General features: G+C 50.1%; 2 protein-coding genes across 3 annotated transcripts; both read left to right on the top strand.

Annotated features, from left to right (window-relative positions):
• Nucleotides 1–611: 611 nt before the first annotated feature.
• Nucleotides 612–8,938, top strand: LOC308268578 (piRNA-mediated silencing protein C19orf84; the record flags this gene model as incomplete). Its single annotated transcript, XM_080703697.1, has 4 exons — nucleotides 612–615; nucleotides 659–768; nucleotides 2,566–2,618; nucleotides 8,428–8,938. The coding sequence occupies 4 exons, from the start codon at nucleotides 612–614 to the stop codon at nucleotides 8,936–8,938; spliced, it is 678 nt and encodes a 225-aa protein (XP_080559823.1).
• A 1,599-nt stretch (nucleotides 8,939–10,537) lies between these two features.
• LIM2 (lens intrinsic membrane protein 2) lies at nucleotides 10,538–19,371 on the top strand (the record flags this gene model as incomplete). Of its 2 annotated transcripts, none has more annotated exons than XM_080704599.1 (4): nucleotides 10,538–10,712; nucleotides 13,649–13,798; nucleotides 18,597–18,731; nucleotides 19,310–19,371. In XM_080704599.1, 4 exons carry the CDS (start codon nucleotides 10,538–10,540, stop codon nucleotides 19,369–19,371), a joined length of 522 nt encoding a protein of 173 aa, XP_080560725.1. The 2 variants fall into 2 exon arrangements, with proteins under 2 accessions (XP_080560725.1, XP_080560724.1); XM_080704598.1 differs by having other exon boundaries at nucleotides 10,538–10,836; nucleotides 13,641–13,798.
• Nucleotides 19,372–20,687: the final 1,316 nt, after the last annotated feature.

The following is a 20,687-nucleotide window of genomic DNA, read 5'->3' as shown; positions in this document are numbered from 1 at the left end:
AGAGGACTCAGTCTGGCCGGGCGTGGTGGTACACACTTATAATCCCAGCACTTTGGAGGCTGAAACAGGAGGCTCGCACAGGTTCGAAGCCAGCCTCAGCTACTTAGTGAGACCCTGTTTCCAAATAAAATATAAAATAGGTCTGGCAGTATAGCCCAGAGGTAAGAAGGCCCCTGGATTTCATCCCCAGCACCACACACACACACACACAGGACTCTGTCTGTAGGGGGAACACGAAAGGCTTTGGCGAGTGCCATAAAGAGCAGAGGGTGAGCCAGGCCGTCTCCTCTGCCCTCCCTGCCTCCCTCCACTCACCCAAGGGGCCGTCATCTGGTGGGTGCTAGGTAGCTGACTGTAAGGCCTGGGGCCCTCTCTGGCGTGTTGGTTTCTAGCTGTGCCAGAGCCTCTGAATGCCTTAGGAAATAAAAAACTCAGTAAGCTGCAAGGACCGAAGTTGGCCACCAGAGGGCAGCGCACACAGAGTAATAGGATTCCAGGGTCACCGGCACCCAAAGCTGACACCTCAATGCAGAGCTGAGGCCAAGTCAGGACGAGGTCCCCCTAAGGTCCTGCAGCTAAGCGTCAGCTGGGGTCAACTCAGGCCGGCCGTGATGGGTGAGCACTTACAGGCAGCAGCTCCCTTTAACTGAACTTCCAGTGGGGAGCGTGTTGGGGGTCCTTGAGGAAAAGGGCACCTCTCTGCAAGTTACACAAGGGCTCGAAGATCTGTTTGACCTTGGAAATGACGAAATTGTGTTGGCAGAACAGGTTTGGCCAGGGGTCAGTAACTGAAATAAGCGTTGAGGTCCTGACTTCTGCAATAATGGCTTGGGACTCAGAAGAAAGGAGGGTATTGCTGCCCCATACACTTGGGCAAAGGTGATGTTGTATAAAGGAAGGAGGGAGGGAGGGAAGGAGAGAAAAAAAGGAAGGGAGGGGAGAAGAAAGGGAGAGAGAAAGAGAAAGGAAGTCTGCCTGTCTGTCTGTCTGTCTCCAGGCTTGGAATCAGAATATCCAGGTTAGACTTTGGGTATTGCCAGGTACTCTCTTAACCAGTTAATTGGGAATTATTAGCTCCAGGAACTATAAGTATAAAACAATTCTATTTTTCTAATCACAGATTCAATCATGTTCTGTTAAAACTCTTTTGTTCATCACTCAATATTTTAGATATTATATAACTCTCTGGTCCGTTCTGGTTCTTAAAACTCAGCCTGATCTTAAATCTAAACCTCAAATTCAGTTTGTTTATTTATTTATTTATTTTATTTTATTTTTTATTTTATTTTATTTTTTTTGGTGGCACTGGGGGTGGAACCCAGAGGCTTTCTACCTCCGGGCTATACTCCCAGACCTATTTTATACTTTATTTGGAAACAGGGTCTCACTAAGTTGCTGAGAGCCTCACTAAGTAGCTGAGGCTGGCTTCGAACCTGCGTGATCCTCCTGTTTCAGCCTTCCAAGCGCTGGGATTACAAGGGTGCGCCACCACGCCCGGCTTTTATTTATTTATTTTTGTGTGTATGGGGATGGACTCCAGGGGCATTCGATCTCCAAGCTACACCCCCTGCCCTGTTTTTTATTCTTTATTTTGAAATAGGGTCTCACTGAGTTGCAGAGGGCCTCAGTGAGTAGCTGAGGCTACTCACAAACCGTGATCCTCCGGTCTCAGCCTCCCAAATACTGGGATACAAGCGTGTACCACCACGACTGGCTCAAATTCAGTTTTAATCCCACCACCTCACCTACCCATCCAGGACAAGTTCAAGCAGGCACTGCCCCTAGGAGAAGAAAGTTAGGCCAGTTGGCTGTGAGACACCTTTTCCCCCCATCCCCCTCTTTTATACTTATTTATGTGTGCATGTGTATATGTTGTGTTTTGTACATGTGTGTGATACACACACACACACACACACACACACACACACACACACACACACACTGGGAACTGAACCATTGAACCCAGGGGCATTCTACCTCTGAGCTATGCTCCCAGCCCCCCCTTTGTTTTTAAATTTTGAAACAGGGTCTCTCTAAATTGTTGAGATTAGCCTCAAACCTATGATCCTCCTGTCTCAACCTCCCAAGTATTGGGATTACAGGTGTGCACCACCAGGCCCAGCCTCCCATTTCCATTTCATGGCCTTGTGTCTCAAGGTACTGGGCCCATTTGCTATCCTTCCTTTGGTCCCCAATACCTTGAGACAAGTTACTCTTGGCCTAACTGACCATAGCTGTAGCCTCTATTGGCTCAGACTCTCTGGCTAGGTAGGGCCTTCTGTATGGAAGATGTTCAAATACAGGCTCTCTCATAGAGCAAAAGTGTAAGGACTTGGGTGGGCCCACGGAGATTAGAAGCCCTTCTACCTCCGGGCTACACTCCCAGACCTATTTTTACATTTTTATTTGGAAACAGGGTCTCCTAAGCCAGCCCGCGCGGCTGGCTTCAAATCTGCGCGATCCTCCTGTCTTTGCCTCCCAAGCGCGGGGATTACAAGCGTGCGCCACCACACCCGGCTCTCAGTTCCCCTCTCTCTTGATGTGAGAGTTGTGCTCTCCCTGCAGCCTCTTCAGTTCCACCACTGGCAGATGGCACATGGGCTCCTGCTGCCCTTTGGGTGAGATACTCTCTAGGTTGAATGGTGTCCATTCATCCAATCAACCCATCGCTATACACTAGGTGACCTACCTCCCCCAAAGTCTGTGTTGCAATCCTAACCCCATATCGAATATTTGGAGGTAGAAACCTTGGAAGGTAATTAGGTCATCGATGGGATTCAAGAAACCCCAAAGTGTTCCCGCCTTCCACCATGTAAGGACACAGCGAGAAGGTGGCATCTATGAACCAGAGAATAGGCTCTCACCAGATCCTGGACCTGCCAGCACTTGATTTTGGACTTCCCAACCTCCAGAACCGTAAGAAAAAATTTTTTTCTCATTTGAGTCACACAGTTTGTGGTACTTAGAAAAAATAAAGAGGAAGAGTATGGGCCCCTGGGGGAAATGGTATGGCGGGCCAGGATTAAGCATATAAGGGGAGGAAGTGCTGTTAGGCAGGCTGGGGAGGGTATGGAGAATATGGGAGGTTTAAGCGTCCGGCGATGAGGAATGGCCGTGGCGCCCTCTAGAGGCGGAGAGTGTTGGTGCAGGTGTGGGAATCTCCATAGAAAAGGGCTCAACTTGGTCCGCTGTGGTGGCACACGCTTGTAATCCCAGCTTTTGGGAAGCTGAGATGGGAGGATCGCGGTTCGTGGACAGCCTCAGCTACTTAGTGAGGCCCTCCACAACTTAGACCCTGTTTCAAATTAAAGAATAAAAAATTGGGCTGAGGGAGTAGCTCAGAGGTAGAATGCCCCTGGGTTCAATCCCCAGCACTACAGGAAAAAAAAGAAAAAGAAAAGGACTCAATTCTACGTGCCCTAAAGTCCACTATGAGAAGTGTTAGTGTTATCTTCAGCTCTCCTACAGAGGTACAGGAGTTGGGCCGACTTCCTGCACCCCCCCCCTTGGTACTGGTATTGAACCCAGGACATTCTACCTCCAAGTTTCACCCCCAGCCCTTTTTTTTTTTCCTTTTTTCTTTCTTTTTTCTTTCTTTCTTTTTTTTTTTTTTTTTTTTTTTTTTTTTTTTTTTTTTTTTGAGGTACTGAGGTTGGTTGGAACCCAGGGACATTCTAACTCTGCCTCACTAAGTAGCTGAAGCTGATCGCGAACCTCGATCCTCCTGTCTCATCGTCCCAAATGCTGGGATTACAAGTGTGAGCCACCACTCCGGGCCCATCTTATTGTTTTGAAACAGGGTCTCCCTAAATTGCTGAAGGGCCCGCTAACTTGCAGAGGCTGGCCTCGAACCTGTGATCCTATCATCTGCCAGAGTACTCTGTGACTCCTGCATCTTGAAGGGGCTGAGAAGGAGCAGCGAGGAGGGATCCTTCAGACACTGCAGAAATTCTGAGCCGGGAGGCAAGGCTGACCTCTCGCACCTAGGAAGGGAGAAGAGAGAGAGGCTGTAAAGGGCATCCCCAAGTTCAAGAGACTTGGAGGTAGTTGGAAGAGTCTCCAGCAGGGCTGAATCAAGGGAAGGCTAAGGGGAAAAAGAAGCTAAGACTCTCCTGGGGGAGCAGGAGTAAGTAAGGAGGGGGGTTTAGGGAATCCTTGAGACCCTCTGAAATGAGGGAGACCTGGGAGGTCGAATCTTGGTAATTTGATGTTTAAGGCCAGTAAAAGATCCGTGACAGAAATGATCTGATCCTATGGGGTGGGGGCAGCAATGGGCCTCCCCGATGCCCCATCTCCGCTCGGCATTTCCTACATTGGCTAGGTCTCCCCTGGAGGAAGCGGCTGCCCACCAGGAGCAAGCGCAGACAAAAGCCAAAGCAAAGGTACCTCCAGAAAGTGCGGAAAGATGCTAGCCAATCAGAGGGCGAGGGCGGGGGCGAGGTTGGCGGTCAGAAACACAGCCAATCAAAGAACTAGGGTGCTGGCTCCAAATCTGCAATTCACCGGGCGGGGACTGGAAATAACTCCCAGCCTCGGGGAGGGGCTGAATATGGTGAGTTCCCCAGCCAATCAGAGATGAGGGCGTGGCTCTCAACTCATTGGGAGTGGGCGGGGCAGGAACCCAAGGTCGCCAAATAGGGACACGTCGGAAGCCTAACTTACCCCGAGCTGATTGGTCCATTTTCAGAACTTGCCTGTCAATTTTGAAAGCTGGTTAGAAGGGCATTTTCTTAGCGGCTCAAGGTCCCGCCTCCGCTGGGAAGGGGGGAGTTTGGGGAGGCAGAGGGGAGGCTTAAAGGGCCAGGTAAGTGATAAGCGAAAATAGGACCCGTGATTTCAAGTGGAGCTGAACCCTGATCGAAGTAATAGCAATAAAAAGCAATCCCATTACTCCGGAATTGGGCAGCAAACTCTACCTCTCGAAGCAACTCAGAAAGCTCGAGCAATGCTCAAGGTCACGCACTTGTAAGTACCCGGGTGGAGATTCAAACCCTTACTCCCAAATCCTATCTAGACAAAAACTGCCTCTTTGGGATATGAAGTAACGCGATATATAGACCTACACTGGAAATCTGGAGATAACGGTTTTCATCAGAATCTCCAAGATAAAGGAAGCCAAGCCTCAGGATAAAAGTCCTTTTACAACCCACCCATTCGGTGTCACCAGCATCAATTAGCACTGGGCTACCCTAGTACCTAGGACTTCTCATCCTTAAAATGGAATGTTGTGAACCTTTTTTTTTTTTTTAAATCACATTCGAAGGGGCTGCTCCGGCAGAAAACATCCTTGACTCCACTTACCCACCCCCAGGCTCCCAAATACATCTCTAAGCCATCCCAGTCTCTACTGCCACCAGCCACCCCTCCCTTGGTACAGCCACAGTCCCAAAAGAATAAATAAATAAAAAGGGTTGGAAATGTAGCTCAGTGGTAGAATTTCCCTGGGTTTAATATCCAGTACCTACGCGCGCGCACACACACACACACACACACACACAACCACAACAAGCGATAATAGATAAATCTCATTGGTCCTAGACTAATAGCAGTTGCTTTGCACATGTGCTATCACAAGAGCCTGGCGCTGACAGCCCCATTTCTCAGATGAGGAAACAGGCAAGGAGATGTTAAGATTCCCTTGCGGTTGCTCATGCCTGTAATCCCAGTACTTGAGAAGCCGAGAAAGGAAGATTGCATGTTCAAGGACAACCCAGCAAGACCCTGTTTCTTTTTCTTTTTTTCTTTCTTTCTTTCTTTCTTTCTTTCTTTCTTTCTTTCTTTCTTTCTTTCTTTCTTTCTTTCTTTCTTTTTTTGGTACTGGGGTTCCTGGAAGCCCTTTTACCTCTGGGCTACACTCCCAGACCTATTTTATACTTTTTTTCCCCTCATTTTGAAACAGGGTCTCTTAAGCCAGCACAGCTGGCTTCGAACCTACGCTATCCTCCTGTCTCCACCTCCCAAGCGCGGGGATTACAAGCGTGCGCCACCACGCCCGGCGACCCTGTTTCAAAACAAAAATAAAATTGAAAAGGCTGGAGTGTAGCTCAGAAGTAGAATGTTCTTGGGTTCAACCCGTAGTACCACACACACACACACACACACACACACACACACACACACACTCCTACCATCTGCCGGGTGTGGTGCACGCCTGTAATCTTAGTACTTGGGAGGCTGAGACTGGAGGGTGGATGGCAGGTTCATGGCCAGCCTCAGCAATTTAGCGAAGCCTTCAGCAACGTAGTGAGACTCTTTTTCCAAATAAAATATAAAATCGAGTTTGGGGGTGTAGCTCAGAGGTAGAATGCTCCCTTGGGCTCAATCCCCAGCAGCACAAAGATTCCCGTCATCTACTATTCCCTTTGCCCAGGGGAATGTCCACACGTCCAGATTTCCCAGAATAAATATGTCCCCAGAGTCCTAAAGGATTGTTCAAAGGACACGGGCAGAAAGATACAAGGGACTGGGCCTGGGACTTCTGGGTCTGCAGGAGGGAGGAGAAGCCAAGCCCTGGAGCCCCTGGGAGGGGGCGGCGGCTGAGCAACGTGGGGTCTGAGCGGCTCTGCGAGCCCCGCCCCCGCTCTGCGGCTTGGCCGGAGCCCCGCCCTCTTTCCTTCTGGGCTCCTCCCACACCTACCCAGGCCCTGGAAGGACCCAGGAGAAGCTACTAGAAGATACCTCAGGGACACGCCTCAAGATGGAAAAGGACAATGCTGGGTCGGAAGGGTAAGAGACAAAGACTTCTCAAGAAGGGGGACAGCCGGGCGTGGTGGAGCGCGCTTATAATCCTAACGCTTGGGAGGCTGAGACAGGAGGACCGCACAGGTTCGAAGCCAGCCTCAGCTACTTAGTGAGGCTCTCAGAAACTTAGGGAGACCCTGTTTCCAAATAAATTATAAAATAGGTCTGGGAGTATAGCCTGGAGGTAGAAAAGTCCCTGGGTTCCATCCCTAGTACACCCCCCACACACACACACACAGGGGAGGCAGAGGCCCACCAAAGTATGGGGTTGGAGGAAGGCCAAGTACCATCGCACAGAAACAGAAACCTTTTTTTTTTTTTTTTTAAATACTGTGGATTGAATCTAGAGTTATTCTGCCTCCAAGCTACAGTCCCAGGGCTATTTTATTTTAATTATATAAAATATAATTACATGTAATATATACTATATATAATGATGAGTCTCATTACTTGCTGAGGCTGTCCTTGAACCAGAAATCCTCCTTTCTCTGCCTCCCAAGTACTGGGATTACAGGCATATGCCACCACGCCTGGCTCAAGAAACAGAAATTTTACAGGACCTTGGTGACATATTGTTGAGCTGGATCTTTAGAAATAGAGAAGCTGGGTGTGGCATGCTTATAATCCCAGTAGTTGGGGTGGGGGGGTGGCTGAGACAGGAGGATTGCAGGTTTACAGCCAGCCTCGTGTAGTGAGTTCCTCCAGGACTTAAGTGAGACCGTTTCAAAATAAAAGAATAAAAAAATAGGGCTGGGGGTGTAGCTTGGAGGTAGAATGCCCCTGGGTTCAATCCCTAATGCCAAATAAGTTAAAAGAAATAGGAAGGAAGGAAGGGAGGAAGGAAGGAAGGAATAGAAACCTACATGGTGGTACACACCTGTAATCTCAGTGTTTGGGAGGCTGAGACAGGAGGATGGAAGATTTGAAGCCAGCCTCAGCAATTTAGGGACCCCCTCCAATTTAGCGAAACCTTGTTTTATAATAAAAAATAAATAGGGCAGAGGGAGTAGCTTGGAGGTGAATGCCCTGGGGTTAAATCCCCAGAACTACAACATAAATCAATAGGTAAAAATTAGCCGGGCGTGGTGGCGCACGCTTGTAATCCCAGCATTGGGGAGGCTGAGACCGGAGGATCGAAGTTCGCAGGCAGCCTCAGCTACTTAGTGAGGCCCTCTGCAACTCAGTGAGACCCTGTTTCAAAATAAAGAATAAAAACTAGGGCAGGGAGTGTAGCTTGGAGGTCGAATGCACCTGGGTTCCATCCCCAGATCCAAAAAAATAAAAATAAAAATAAAAGAATAAAAGAAAAAATAAAGCAGGGGATGTAGCTCGGAGGTCGAATGCCCCTGGGTTCCATCCCCAGACCAGCAAAAAAAAAAAAAAAAAGTAAAAATTATAAAATAAAAAAGGGTTGAAGGTGTCACTCAGAGGTAGTGTCCCTGGGTTCAGTTCCCAGTATGTATATATGTATGTATGTATATCACATATGAGAGAGAGAGAGAGAGAGACAGACAGACAGACAGACAGACAGATAGACACAGACAGAGAGAGAAAGGAGAGGGAGAGAGAAAAAGGGAGGGAGGGAGGAGGTGGCGAGGTGGTTAGGGGTACAGGGCCCCACAGGCAGCCATGAGGGAAGGAATATAAAGATGGCGAGACCTGCTGACCTGTCCTCCTTCATTCTAGGCACAACCTGCCGCCGCCATCACCTGGGGCTGGGGCATGGACCCCTGGGTCCATCCCCACTCTGCCACCCTTTTTCGGGGGCACCCCAGACCCCGCCCACCTGGGGCTTCCCGAGCACCTGGCCTCCGTTACTGTCCCCATCCGCCTGGATGCCCTTTCCTACCTCCTGCACAGCGCCCTGCTGGGGGCCTACAGCCTCCAACAGTCCATGCCCTCCTGCCCCTGCTGCCCGCAGCCAGGCCACACCCAGCCAGGCACAGCCGGGAGGCCCCCGAGGGGCCGGGGCCGGGGCCGGGGGCGCTGGGGCTGGGAGGCTGGGCGCAGGCCTGCTCGGGGCCAGCGGAGATGGGGCCCTGGGAGAGCTGAGGAGCCAGAGAGAGGCAGGGCGGAAGACCCCGGGGCTGGCCCCGATCCCCTGCCCATGATGTCCCCATCTCCAGCCACACTGCCCGCCCAGGAGGGGAAGGAACAGCCACCGCCTGCCGCTGAGGACTGGGAGACAGAGTACTAGGACCCGGCCGGTGCCCAGCACTGATCACCTGGGGGGCTTTTCCTGGAGCCCAGAGCGACATCAGCCTGTTGGTTACCCCCAAGAAACATCCTTTTAAAACCTTCCTCACCCCTGAACCATGACCTTAGGAGTGGGCCCCATGAGTCACCTGGGGACTTTCTGACTTAGGATCGCAAGCCAGAAAACTCCCTGAACCTCACACAGGTGCCCAGAATCTACCCCTGCGCAGCCTCAACCCTGGCCCCACCATCCCAGCCACAAATATAATCCTAAGATCACTGTCAACCCCAGGGCTCCTTCCCCGCCCCATTGCCGACCCCACAGCCTCTCCCACGTTTATCCTGTCCCTGCCACCCCTCAGTGCCTATTCCCAAGCCTACTCCTCCCCATCCCACTCCATCCTGTGCCCTCTTCATTCCTCCTCTTCTTTTTTGGTACCCAGAGGGCATTCTATCTCCAAGCTACACCAGCCCGTTTTTTTCTTTTTCTTTTTTTTTTTTTTTGAGTCTTTGCTTAGAGTCTGTCTTTAACAGAGTCTTTGCTAAGTTGCTGAGGGGCTCACTGAGTTGCCGAGGCTGGCCTCGAACCTGTGATCCTCCCATCCCAGGCTCCCAAGTACTGGGATTATAGATGTGTGCCTACTTCATTCCCAATGTCTTGATTCCCACTCATCCTACACTGCAGCCCCAGCCCATTTCCATCCTAGCATCCTTCCTGTGCCAGCCCCAGCTCCCACAACCCCTTGGCCCCACCCCATGAGGGGCCCACTCAGTATATCTAGACACCTGTGCCCTCTCCCACCAGCGTGGTTTCCTGCTTCTCATAGAAGCCCTGGTCAAACAATAAATGGATGGCTGTCCTCCATTCCAGTGTGTGTCGTGAGTGTTTATGGGGCCCAGTCTAGCCCAGTGGGTGCCAGGAACAGGGATCATTAGAAGGGAGGGATCTGGGGGGAGGTTCACAGAGAGAGAGGCCAATGGGGGCCACCTGGATCCCTGCTTCAGCGAATTCCATTCCCGGCCTCTGCCACCACTGCATTTCTGGCTGCTGGAAGCTGCTGGGCCATGGGGCCATTGTGCGGGGAGGCTTAAGGGATTTGGGGGACCCCACGGGTCAGAGAAAGCAGCGACCTGGCTCAGCTCAGTCTGCGCAGAGGGGCTTTGGCGGAAGGAGGGCTCAGAGCAGGCTCTGCCACTCAGGTAGGCACCAGATATGGCACCTGCAGCTCCTTCCCCAGGATCCAGGGTTCTAGGCGCGCAGCCCCTCCTCCTCTCCCCAGGGCGTGGCATCCCAGTCCCCTCCTCCTCTAGGACCCAGGAATCCAGGCCCCCAGTCTCCGCCTGTTCGAGACTTAGGGGTCCCTTCCTCAGCTCTCTCCTCCCCTAGGACCCAGGAATCCAAACCCCTAGCCTCTTCCTGTTCAAGATTCAGGGGTTCCTTCCCCCAGCCTCCTCCTCCCCTAGGACTCAGGCCAGGCACCCAGTTTGCTCCTCTCAAAGGACTCCAGGGTCCCTGGTCTCTCCTCCCCAAGTCCCTTCCTCCACCAGGACCCAGGAGTCCAGCCCCCAGCCCCTTCTCTCCCCTTCCCCACAGATCACCATGTACAGCTTCATGGGTGGCGGCCTCTTCTGTGCCTGGGTGGGGACCATCCTTCTGGTGGTGGCCACAGCGACGGACCACTGGATGCAGTACCGGCTGTCGGGGTCCTTCGCCCACCAGGGCCTGTGGCGGTACTGCCTGGGCAACAAGTGCTACCTGCAGACGGAGAGCATCGGTGAGCCTCAGCGGCGGCGCCTGGGCCACAGGGGCCAGCCCAAGGCTGCCCGGGACGCGGGGCAGCCGGGGTGGTTTTCTGGTTGCAGGGCAAGGAGCACCCGTTTGGAGGTTAGGCCGGGGAGGTGGCATTTGCTGACACAAAAAAGGTGTCAGGCCCGGCACTGGGGCTGGGGTTGGCAAGCCACATTTTATAGACATCGGCTTTAGCCCCGTGTTTGAGCCAGGGACTGGGGAGGGATACAGAAGCTGTGAATGTGCTGAATACAGAGGGAAATACTCTTTACTGCTTGTGGCATGTCAGACCATGTCTCGTGTGTGTGTGTGTGTGTGTGTGTGTGTAGAGATAGAGTGTGTATAACTGGGAATGGTGGTATACTCCTGCAATCCTAGTACTCGGGAATTTGAGAAAGGAGGATTGCAGGTTTGAGGCCAGCCTTAGCAATTTAGCAAGACGCTATTTCTTTTTCTTCTTCTTCTTCTTCTTTTTTTTTTTTTTTTTTTTGGTGGTACTGGGGGTGGAACCCAGGGGCTTTCTACATCTGGGCTACACTCCCAGACCTATTTTATATTTTATTAGAAACAGGGTCTCACTAAGTTGCTGAGAGCCTCATTAAGTAGCTAAGGCTGGCTTCGAACCTGTGCGATCCTCCTGTCTCAGCCTCCCAAGCACGGGGATTACAAGCGTGCGCCACCACGCGCAGCAGCAAGACCCTATTTCAAGATAAAATGGATGTGGGGGGGGTGTATCTTGGAGGTAGCATGCCCCTAGATTCAATCCCTAGTAACCCCCCAAAAAGAGAGATAGATTAGTATATTACATAATATATTTTATATAGTATATTAATATATTATATTATGCATAGGGTATGTGATAACAATATATATTTATTTAATGTATTTTATAATAGTCTATAAATTATGAATTCTATTGCACAATATTTAACATATTAATATATTGTATGCTACTAGTAACAGGAATAATAACGACATTCATTCATTATTTAGTGCCTACTATGTCCTATGAGCTATTATTTTAAGCATTTTATAGGGGTTAACCCTCTGCTATCTCCAAGCAATGCCAGGAGAGTGACTTAACTGTGTATATAAATAGACAGACCAGCAGCAGACCTAGTGGTTCATAAATGTAATGCCAACACTTGGGAGGCTGAGACAGGAGGATTCCAGGTTCAAGGCCAGCCTCAGCAACTTAGTGAGACCCTGTTTCAAAAAAAGTGGGCTGGGGGGTGTAGTTTAAAGGTAGAACCTCCCCGGGTTCAAGCCGCAGCACCAAAAAACAAAACAGCCAGGTCAGACCTCAAATAGTCAGACATTGTCCTGATGGGATTGAGAGGAAGCGGCGTCTCCACGCAACCCCGGGCTCAGGTGGGTCTCACCTCCCCATCTCTCAGAACCAGCCCTGAGAGAGCGGTGGCGTGATATCCATTTGCCGAAGGGGTAAACTGAGGCAGCCCTCAATTGCTTTTTTTGTGTTTTTTTTTTTTCATGGTGCAGGGGATGGAACCCAGGGGCATTCTATCTCCGAGCTATACCCCCAACCCTATGTTTTATTCTTTATTTGGAAACAGGGTCTCACTGAGTTGTAAGGGGCCTCACTAAGTAGCTGGGGTTGGTCCTGAACCACGATCCTCCTGTTTCAGCCTCTCAAATGCTGGGATTACAAGCACGCACCACCATGCCCAGCCCTTGATTTACTTTTGAGGGGCTAAACGCAACTGATGAATGGAAGACGTGGAGGGAATGGGGGAATGGGGGATACAGAGTGCTAGAGGCCTGGGAAGGAGGCTCCTGTCTCCCCAGAGCTGAAACTGTGATGGGAAAAGACAGATACTATAAACAAGTTAAAAGCAATAAAAAAAAAAAGAAGGCTTCTCAGATAGGGGTAAGGGGCCTGAAGAAAATAGAAGAGAGAATGATAGAGACTGGGGTGTGATGGCGTACACCTGTAATCCCAGTCCTTGGGAGGCTGAGACAGGAGGATTGCAGGTTTGAGGACAGTCTCAGCAAGTAAGTGAGACCCTGTTTCAAAATAAAAAATAAAAGGGTCTGAGCCGGGCGTGGTGGCTCATGCTTGTCATCCCAGCATTCGGGAGGCTGAGACCAGAGGACCGTGGTTCGCGGACAGCCTCAGCTACTTAGTGAGGCCCTCTGCAACTCAGTGAGACCCGGTTTCAAAATAAAGAATAAAAAATTGGGCAGGGGGTATAGCTCGGAGGTTGAATCCCCCTGGGTTCCATCCCCAGACCCGCAATAAATAAATAAATAAATAAGTCTGGGGTATAAGTCGAAAGTAGAATACCCTTGGATTCAATCATTCAGTCTCTATTACAAAGAGACAGAGAGAGAGAGAGAGAGAGAGAGAGAGAGAGAGAGAGAGAGAGAAAAGAAGAAGAAGAAGAAGAAGAAGAAGAAGAAGAAGAAGAAGAAGAGGAGGAGGAGGAGGAGGAGGAGGAGGAGGAGGGGGAGGAGAGGAGAGGAATGCAGGCAGAGGGAGAAAAGAATGATTGGCAGGAGGATATAGAGAATCAGCATTCATTCATTCATTCATTCATTCATTCAGCAAACATGTCTCCAAGCTTGAGTACAAACCACACCTGTGCTCCTGTGCTGAGTGTTTGTGGCAAGAACCACCCAACCCCTTCAGCCCTCAGGGAGAAGTCAGGCTGCAGGGGGAGACAGAGTCACAAGCCAGAGCAGCAGGCGAGCACGATGCCCAGGAGGCGAGCGATGCTTTTTAGGGAGGTCATGAGAGCGGGGCCTTGGAGGATGAGTAGGAGTTCCCAGGTGAGAAACAAAGTGCATTTGCTGAGCTGTGAAGGAGAAACCAGAGAGGGGGCAGGCATTCTGGTTCCGGGAGCAGCAGCACGCTCGCTGAGGGCCCCGGAGGCACGGAATGACCGGGGGATGTTTCCACAGCCTACTGGAACGCCACCCGCGCCTTCATGATCCTGTCCTCCCTGTGCGCCACCGCCGGCATCATCACGGGCATCCTGGCCTTCGCCCAGCAGTCCACCTTCACGCGCCTCTCCCGGCCCTTCTCCGCTGGCATCATGTTTTTTGCCTCCAGTGAGTGAGCCCGCCCCACCCCCGCCAGCTCCAGCTCCTGCGATCCTCACCTGCAGCCCAGGCCCAGCCCAGCACCACCGCAGCCCCTGCCCTCAGCCCAGCCACCCACCCTCATCTCAACCCACCACAGCTCCAAAACCAGCGTCAGCCCCATGTCCTCTCCCCTCCCTCCCCCTCTCCATTCCTCCCTTCCTCTCTCTCTCTCTCTCTCTCTCTCTCTGGGGGGAGGGGTGTCTGGGGATGGAACCCAGGGGCATTTGACTTCCGAGCTACACCTTCTGCCCTATTTTTTATTCTTTATGTTTGAAACAGGGTCTCACTAAGTTGCCGAGGGCCTCACTAAGTAGCTGAGGCTGTCCACGAACCATGATCCTCCGGTCTCAGCCTCCCAAATGCTGGGATTACAAGCATGCGCCACCACACCTGGCTTTTCTCCTCTCCCTCTCCCTCTCCCTCTCTCCTTCCTTCCTTCTTTATTTTTTGCAGTATTGTGGATGGAACCCAGGGGCATTCTTCCTCCAAGCTACACCCTCAGCCCTATATTTTATTCTTTATTTTGAAACAGGGTCTCAGTAAATTGTGGAGGGCCTCATTAAATAGCTGAGGATTGTGGATGGAACCCAGGGGCATTCTTCCTCCAAGCTACACCCTCAGCCCTATATTTTATTCTTTATTTTGAAACAGGGTCTCAGTAAATTGTGGAGGGCCTCATTAAATAGCTGAGGATTGTGGATGGAACCCAGGGGCATTCTTCCTCCAAGCTACACCCTCAGCCCTATATTTTATTCTTTATTTTGAAACAGGGTCTCAGTAAATTGTGGAGGGCCTCATTAAATAGCTGAGGATTGTGGATGGAACCCAGGGGCATTCTTCCTCCAAGCTACACCCTCAGCCCTATATTTTATTCTTTATTTTGAAACAGGGTCTCAGTAAGTTGTGGAGGGCCTCATTAAATAGCTGAGGATAAGCCAGGTGTGGTGGCACACGCTTGTAATCCCAGCATTCTGGAGGCTGAGACTGAAGAATCCAGGTTCTTGGACAGCCTCAGCTACTTAGTGAGGCCCTCTACAACTTAGTGAGACCCTGTTTCAAGATAAAGAATAAAAAATAGGGCAGGGGGTGTAGCTCATGGGTCAAATACCCCTGGTTTCCATCTCCAGATCTGGAAAAGAAAGAAAAAAAAAAAAAAAACAACAACCTGAGAATAGCCGAGAACCTATGATCCTCCTGTCTCAGCCTCCCAAGTACCAGGATTGCAAGCATATGCCACCAAGCCTGGCTTGTGAAAGATGAAACTTGTGAAACCCAGGAGCATTCTACCTCCGAGCTACACCCCCAGCCCTATTTTTGTTCTTTATTTTGAAGCAGTGTCTCACTGAGTTGCAAAGGGCCTCACTAAGTAGCTGAGGCTGTCGGAGAACTGTGACCCTCCTGTCTCAGCCTCCCAAATGCTGGGATTACAAGCGTGGGCCACCACACCCAACTTTCTTTTTTCCTTCTTCTCCTCACATTTCTTCTTCCTTTCTCTCCTCCTTTTTCTTTCTTCCTTCCTTCTTCCTTTCTTTCCTTCCTTCTTCTTCCTCCTTCACCTTATCCCCCCTCCTTCCTCTTCCCTGGGCATGGCCATTTTTTTTTATTTTTTTTTTATTTTTTGGTGGTACTGGGGTTCCTGGAAGCCCTTCTACCTCCGGGCTACACTCCCAGACCTATTTTTGCATTTTTTTATTTGGAAACAGGGTCTCCTAAGCCAGCGCGCGCGGCTGGCTTCGAACCTGCGCCATCCTCCTGTCTCTGCCTCCCAAGCGCGGGGATGACAAGCGTGCGCCACCATGCCCGGCCCAGGCATGGCCATTTTAAATTCCGGCATAATCTGACACCAATTGGTGTACTGCGCTTGAATTCCAGCCTCAACCACCTAGAGTGGGTGCCAGATTGTATAAGTCAGGGGAACAGTCCCTAAACACAAGCTGCAAGTGGGGTCCCCAGGGTATCCTCACTCTTAAGTAGCTGACTACAAATTCAAGGAATTCCTGAGACCCACTCAGGTTCAAAAATGTATTGGAACAATTCACACAACCTGGAAAAGTGCTGCTGGGCACAGTAGCGCACACCTGTAATCTCAGTCCTCCAGAGGCTGAGACAGGAGGATCTCGGGTTGAAGGCCAGCCTCAGCAATCTAGCAAGGCCCTAAAATAAATATTCAAAATAAATAAATAAATAAATAAATATTCAAAATAAAACAAATATAAAGGGGTTAGCTGGGCATGGTGGCGCATGCCTGTAATCCCAGTATGTGGGAGGCTGAGTCAGGAGGAACACAGGTTTGAGGGTGGCCTCAGCAAGTAGTGAGAGTCTCATCAATCTAGTGAAACCCTGTTTCAAGAATAAAAATAGGTCGGGCATGGTGGCACATGCTTGGAATCCCAGCATTCGGGAGGCGGAGACCAGAGGATCGGAGGATCGGGTTTGCGGACAGCCTCAGCTACTTAGTGAGGCCCTTCCCAACTCAGTGAGACCCTGTTCCAAAACAATAAAAAAAAGACTAAAAAATAAGACCAAGGGTGTAGCTTGGAGGCAGAATGCCCCTGAGTTCCATCCCCAGTATTGAAAAAAAAAAAAAGAATAAAAATAGAATATGGCTGGAGGTATAGCTCAGAGATCAAGTGTCCCTGAGTTCAATCCCCAGTACCAAAAAAAAAAAAAAAAAAAAAAAAGAAAAAGAAAGAAAAGAAAAGAAAAGAAAAGGAAAGGAAAGGAAAAGAAAGAAAAGGTTGGGGGTATAATTTGGAGACAAAATATCCTTGAGTTCAATTCCCAGTACAAACAAAACAAAACAAAAACTTCAGGAAGCCGGGCGTGGTGGCGCACCCTTACAATCCCAGCGCTTGGGAGGCTGAGACAGGAGGGTCGCACAGGTTCGAAGCCAGCCTCAGCTACTGAGTGAGGCTCTCAGCAACTTAGTGAGACCCTGTTTCCAAATAAAGTATAAATAGGTCTGGGAATATAGCCCGGAGATAGAAGAGCCCCTGGGTTCCAGCCCCAGTACCTCGGAAAAGTGCTCTACTTAAAGTACAGCTTTGTTAGAAAGGATGTAACTCCGGACCAGAATCCTGAAGGAGCACAGGGCAAGTTCTTGTCGGCTTCATTACACAGACATCATGGATAGAATTGCTGGCCAAAGACCAAGGCTCCCCCTTCCCAAGAGGTTGGGCTGAAAGCATCCGGGTCAAAGCCCCAACCCTCACATCATGAGCCGTTAGTCTTTCCAGTGACCACCCCGTACCCAGTCATCTCATCTTACCAACTCATGAGTGGTCTCAAGGGCTCCAAAAGAAAAGGACACTCCTGTTACTGAGGGAATCCTAAGGATTTACCCTCCCTACAGGGAACCAGAGAAAACAACTACTCAAAAATAAATAAATAAATAAATTGTGTGTGTGGAAATGAACCCAGAGGCATTCTATCTCTGTGCTACACTCCCAGTCTCATTTTAGTTTTTATTTGATAACAGGGTATCACTGAGTTGCCAAGGCTGGCCTCAAATCTGAGATCCTCCTGGCTCAGATTACAGCTGTGTACCCCGACACCTCGTGCAAAAGAATTTGGGGGGTTTCTAGGAACTGAACCTAGGGGCACTTTACCCATGAGCAAACAACCCCCCAGCTCTTTTTATTTTTAACTTTGAGACAGGGTTTCACTAAGTTAGCATGAACTGGCCTTGAGCCTGTGATTTTCTTGTCTCAGCCTCCCAAGTACTGACTGGGATTACAGGCATGGCCCAGCTTCAAATCTCCTCCTCCTCCTCCTCCTCCTCCTCCTCCTCCTCCTCCTCCTCCTCCTCCTCCTCCTCCTTCTTCTTCTTCTTCTTCTTCTTCTTCTTCTTCTTCTTCTTCTTCTTCTTCTTCTTCTTCTTCTTCGTGGTACTGGGGATGGAACCCAGGGGTGTTCTACCTCTGGGCTACACCTATACCTATTTTATTAAATAAGCAATTAATTTATTTAGCAAATAAGCAGTACTGGGGATGGAACCCAGGGGGCAGTCTACCTCTGAGCTACATCCCCAACCCTATTTTTTATTCTTTATTTTGAAACAGGGTCTCCACTGAGTTGCAAAGGGCCTCACTAAGTAGCTGAGATGGTCCACGAACCATGATCTACCTGTCTCAGCCTCCCAAATGCTGGGATTACAACCTTTTTATTTTTTATTTGGAAACAAGTTCTTGCTAAGTTGCTGGCTTCAAACCTGTGTGTCTTCTGTCTCAGCCTCCCAAGTACTGGGGTTACAGGCATGGGGCACTGTGCCCAGCTTCAAATTCTTTATTGTACAATCCAACCCTGACCCATCCCCATCCTGATCCCAACCCTCTAAATCATCTTTACTCTCCCTTTTTCTTCTTTTTTTTCTTTTTTATGGTACTAGGGATTGAACCCAGGGGCTTACTACCTCTGGACTATCTTCCCAGACCTATTATATATATATATATATATATTTTTTTTTTTATTTGGAAAGAGGGTCTCCCTAAGTTGTGGAGGGCCTCACTAAGTAGCTGAGGCTGGCTTCGAACCTGCACGATCCTCCTGTCTCAGCCTCCCAAGTACTGGAATTACAAGTGTGAGCTACCACCATGCTCAGCTCTTTATTTTCCTTTTTAAGCCAAACCCATCTCACCTTATCCCTAGCTCCACCCCACCTACCCCTTTCCCCAATCTCCACCCCATCCCCATTTCCAACTCTCTGACCACCTTCAAACCCAGCCCCATCCCCTGCCCAGCCACTCCTCCCTGCCTCTCTCCCCAGCCCTTTTCGTCCTGTTGGCCTTGGCCATTTACACTGGAGTCACCGTCAGCTTCCTGGGCCGCCGCTTCGGAGACTGGCGCTTTTCCTGGTCTTACATCCTGGGCTGGGTGGCCCTGCTCATGACTTTCTTTGCAGGTACTGGGGCCAAGGGCTGGGAAGATCGAAGTCTGACACAGGGTGGGCACTTCAGAGGGTGAGATGACGGGCTGTCCCGCAGGGACCCCACAGCCCTGAGTTCAGAGGCAGATCCCGGCAGGGCGTGGTGGCACACGTCTGCAGTCCCAGTACTTGGGAGGCTGAGACAGTAGGACCCCAGGTTCAAGGCCAGCCTCAGCAACATAGCGAGACTCTTAGCAACCTAGTGAGACCCTGGTTCAAAAAAAGAAAGAAAGAAAGGAAGAAAGAAAGAAAGAAAGAAAGGGGAAGGAGGGAGGGAGGAGGGAGGAAGAGAGGAAGGAGGAAGAAAGGAAGGAAGGAAGGAAGGAAGGAAGGAAGGAAGGAAGGAGAAAGGAAGAAGGAAAGAATGAGGGGACTTGGGGCATAGCTCAGAGGTAGAATGCTTCTGGGTTTAATCCTCCCAAAAAAGGCAGACACCAGACCCAAGGTCTCTGGGGACTATATTTCCCTGGGCAGGAAGGGTTGCTGGGTCTGGTCCCTTGGGGTGGGGAGGGGCGAGGAGAGCTTCCCATGAACCGGGATCTCTTCTCCTGCAGGGATTTTCTACATGTGTGCCTATCGGATGCACGAGTGCCGGCGCCTGTCCACTCCCCGCTGAGCCCGACTTCATCCAAGTTGAAAGGTCACTGCGGAGGAGGGGGCAGGGCTAGAGGCCTGAAAACCTGGTTCCTGGGAGGATGAGGGGGCTCAGGCCTGAACTCTGGGCGGGGGCCCCTGACTTCTGTGTCCTGCGGGGGGGAAAGGAGGAAGATTATAGGGCCTGGTGGGAGAGAGATGAGAAGATTTAAGCCCCCACCTGCCAGACTGGTTGTTAGAGAAACAGAATATCCTTTAGAGCGACATTCTGGGGACTAATAAAACTGATGTGAAACTACTCAAGTGTGAATCCTTGGGTTGGGGTGAGAAAGAGGTGTGCACGGTCGTGTGTATGAGGCAGGTGGCCCGGCCGTCTTGGTTTCTGTAGGGATGGGAACGGAAAAAAGTCACACAGTCCCCACCCAACACTTCGTCAGGTTAGTAAGTCTAGAAATGGATGTGTATGATAATAAGCTAAAGAAAAGAAAGAAAGTTTAGTTCTGATCTCAGAAGCAAACTAAACACAAACAAATAAACAAAAAACCCAAGCTGGGCATGACGGTTTATGCCTGAATTCCCAGTACTTGGGAGGCTGAAATAGGAAGAACGCAGGTTTGAGGCAGCTTAGTGAGACTCTTAGGAACATAGTGTTTCTAAATAAATAAATAAATAAACAAATAAATAAATAAATAGGGCTCTGTGTGTGTGTGTGTGTGTGTGTGTGTGTGTGTATGTGGGGGTGGGGGGCTTGGAGGTAGAATGCCCAGGACCAAAAAAAAAAACAAAAAACAACTTTCCTGCCTCCCCACCCAGCTCTAGTGGGCTCTCCCGGCCTCCTCTCTTCTCCCCAGATTGGCCCCTCTAATCACACCAGGAGCTCATACCTGCCTCTTCACACCAGTGTGACTTGACCTTCTGTTTACTCATTGGTTTATTCAATAAATAAATGTCAGCCGGGCATGGTGGTGTACAATTGTAATCCCAGCATTCAGGATGCTGAAACGGGAGGATCGCGGTTCGCAGACAGCCTCAGCTACTATTTACTGAGGCCCTTTGCAACTCAGTGAGACCCTGTTTCAAAATAAAGAATAAAAAATAGGGTTGAGTGTGGGAAGCCATTAAGGTTTTCCCCTAAAAGAATATTTCTGACTCAGCTGACTGTCCTTCTCCCAGAGTCAACAAGGTTTGGGGTCATGGAAAATTCAAAGTAAAAGGTCTGAGAGAAGATCAGGTGGTGATGGCACGAGGGTACTGAATAACCTACCTGTAATGTATGTGCTTTGGATTGGTCTCTATTGTATTCTGGTGGTGATAGCACGGGGATGTTGATTGACCTGT

Source organism: Muscardinus avellanarius (genome assembly GCF_963383645.1).
Source record: "Muscardinus avellanarius genome assembly, chromosome: 10".
NCBI classification, from domain to species: Eukaryota; Metazoa; Chordata; class Mammalia; order Rodentia; family Gliridae; genus Muscardinus; species Muscardinus avellanarius.
The sequence above is the reverse complement of the archived record's forward strand: the minus strand, read 5'-3'. Positions and strand labels throughout refer to the sequence as shown.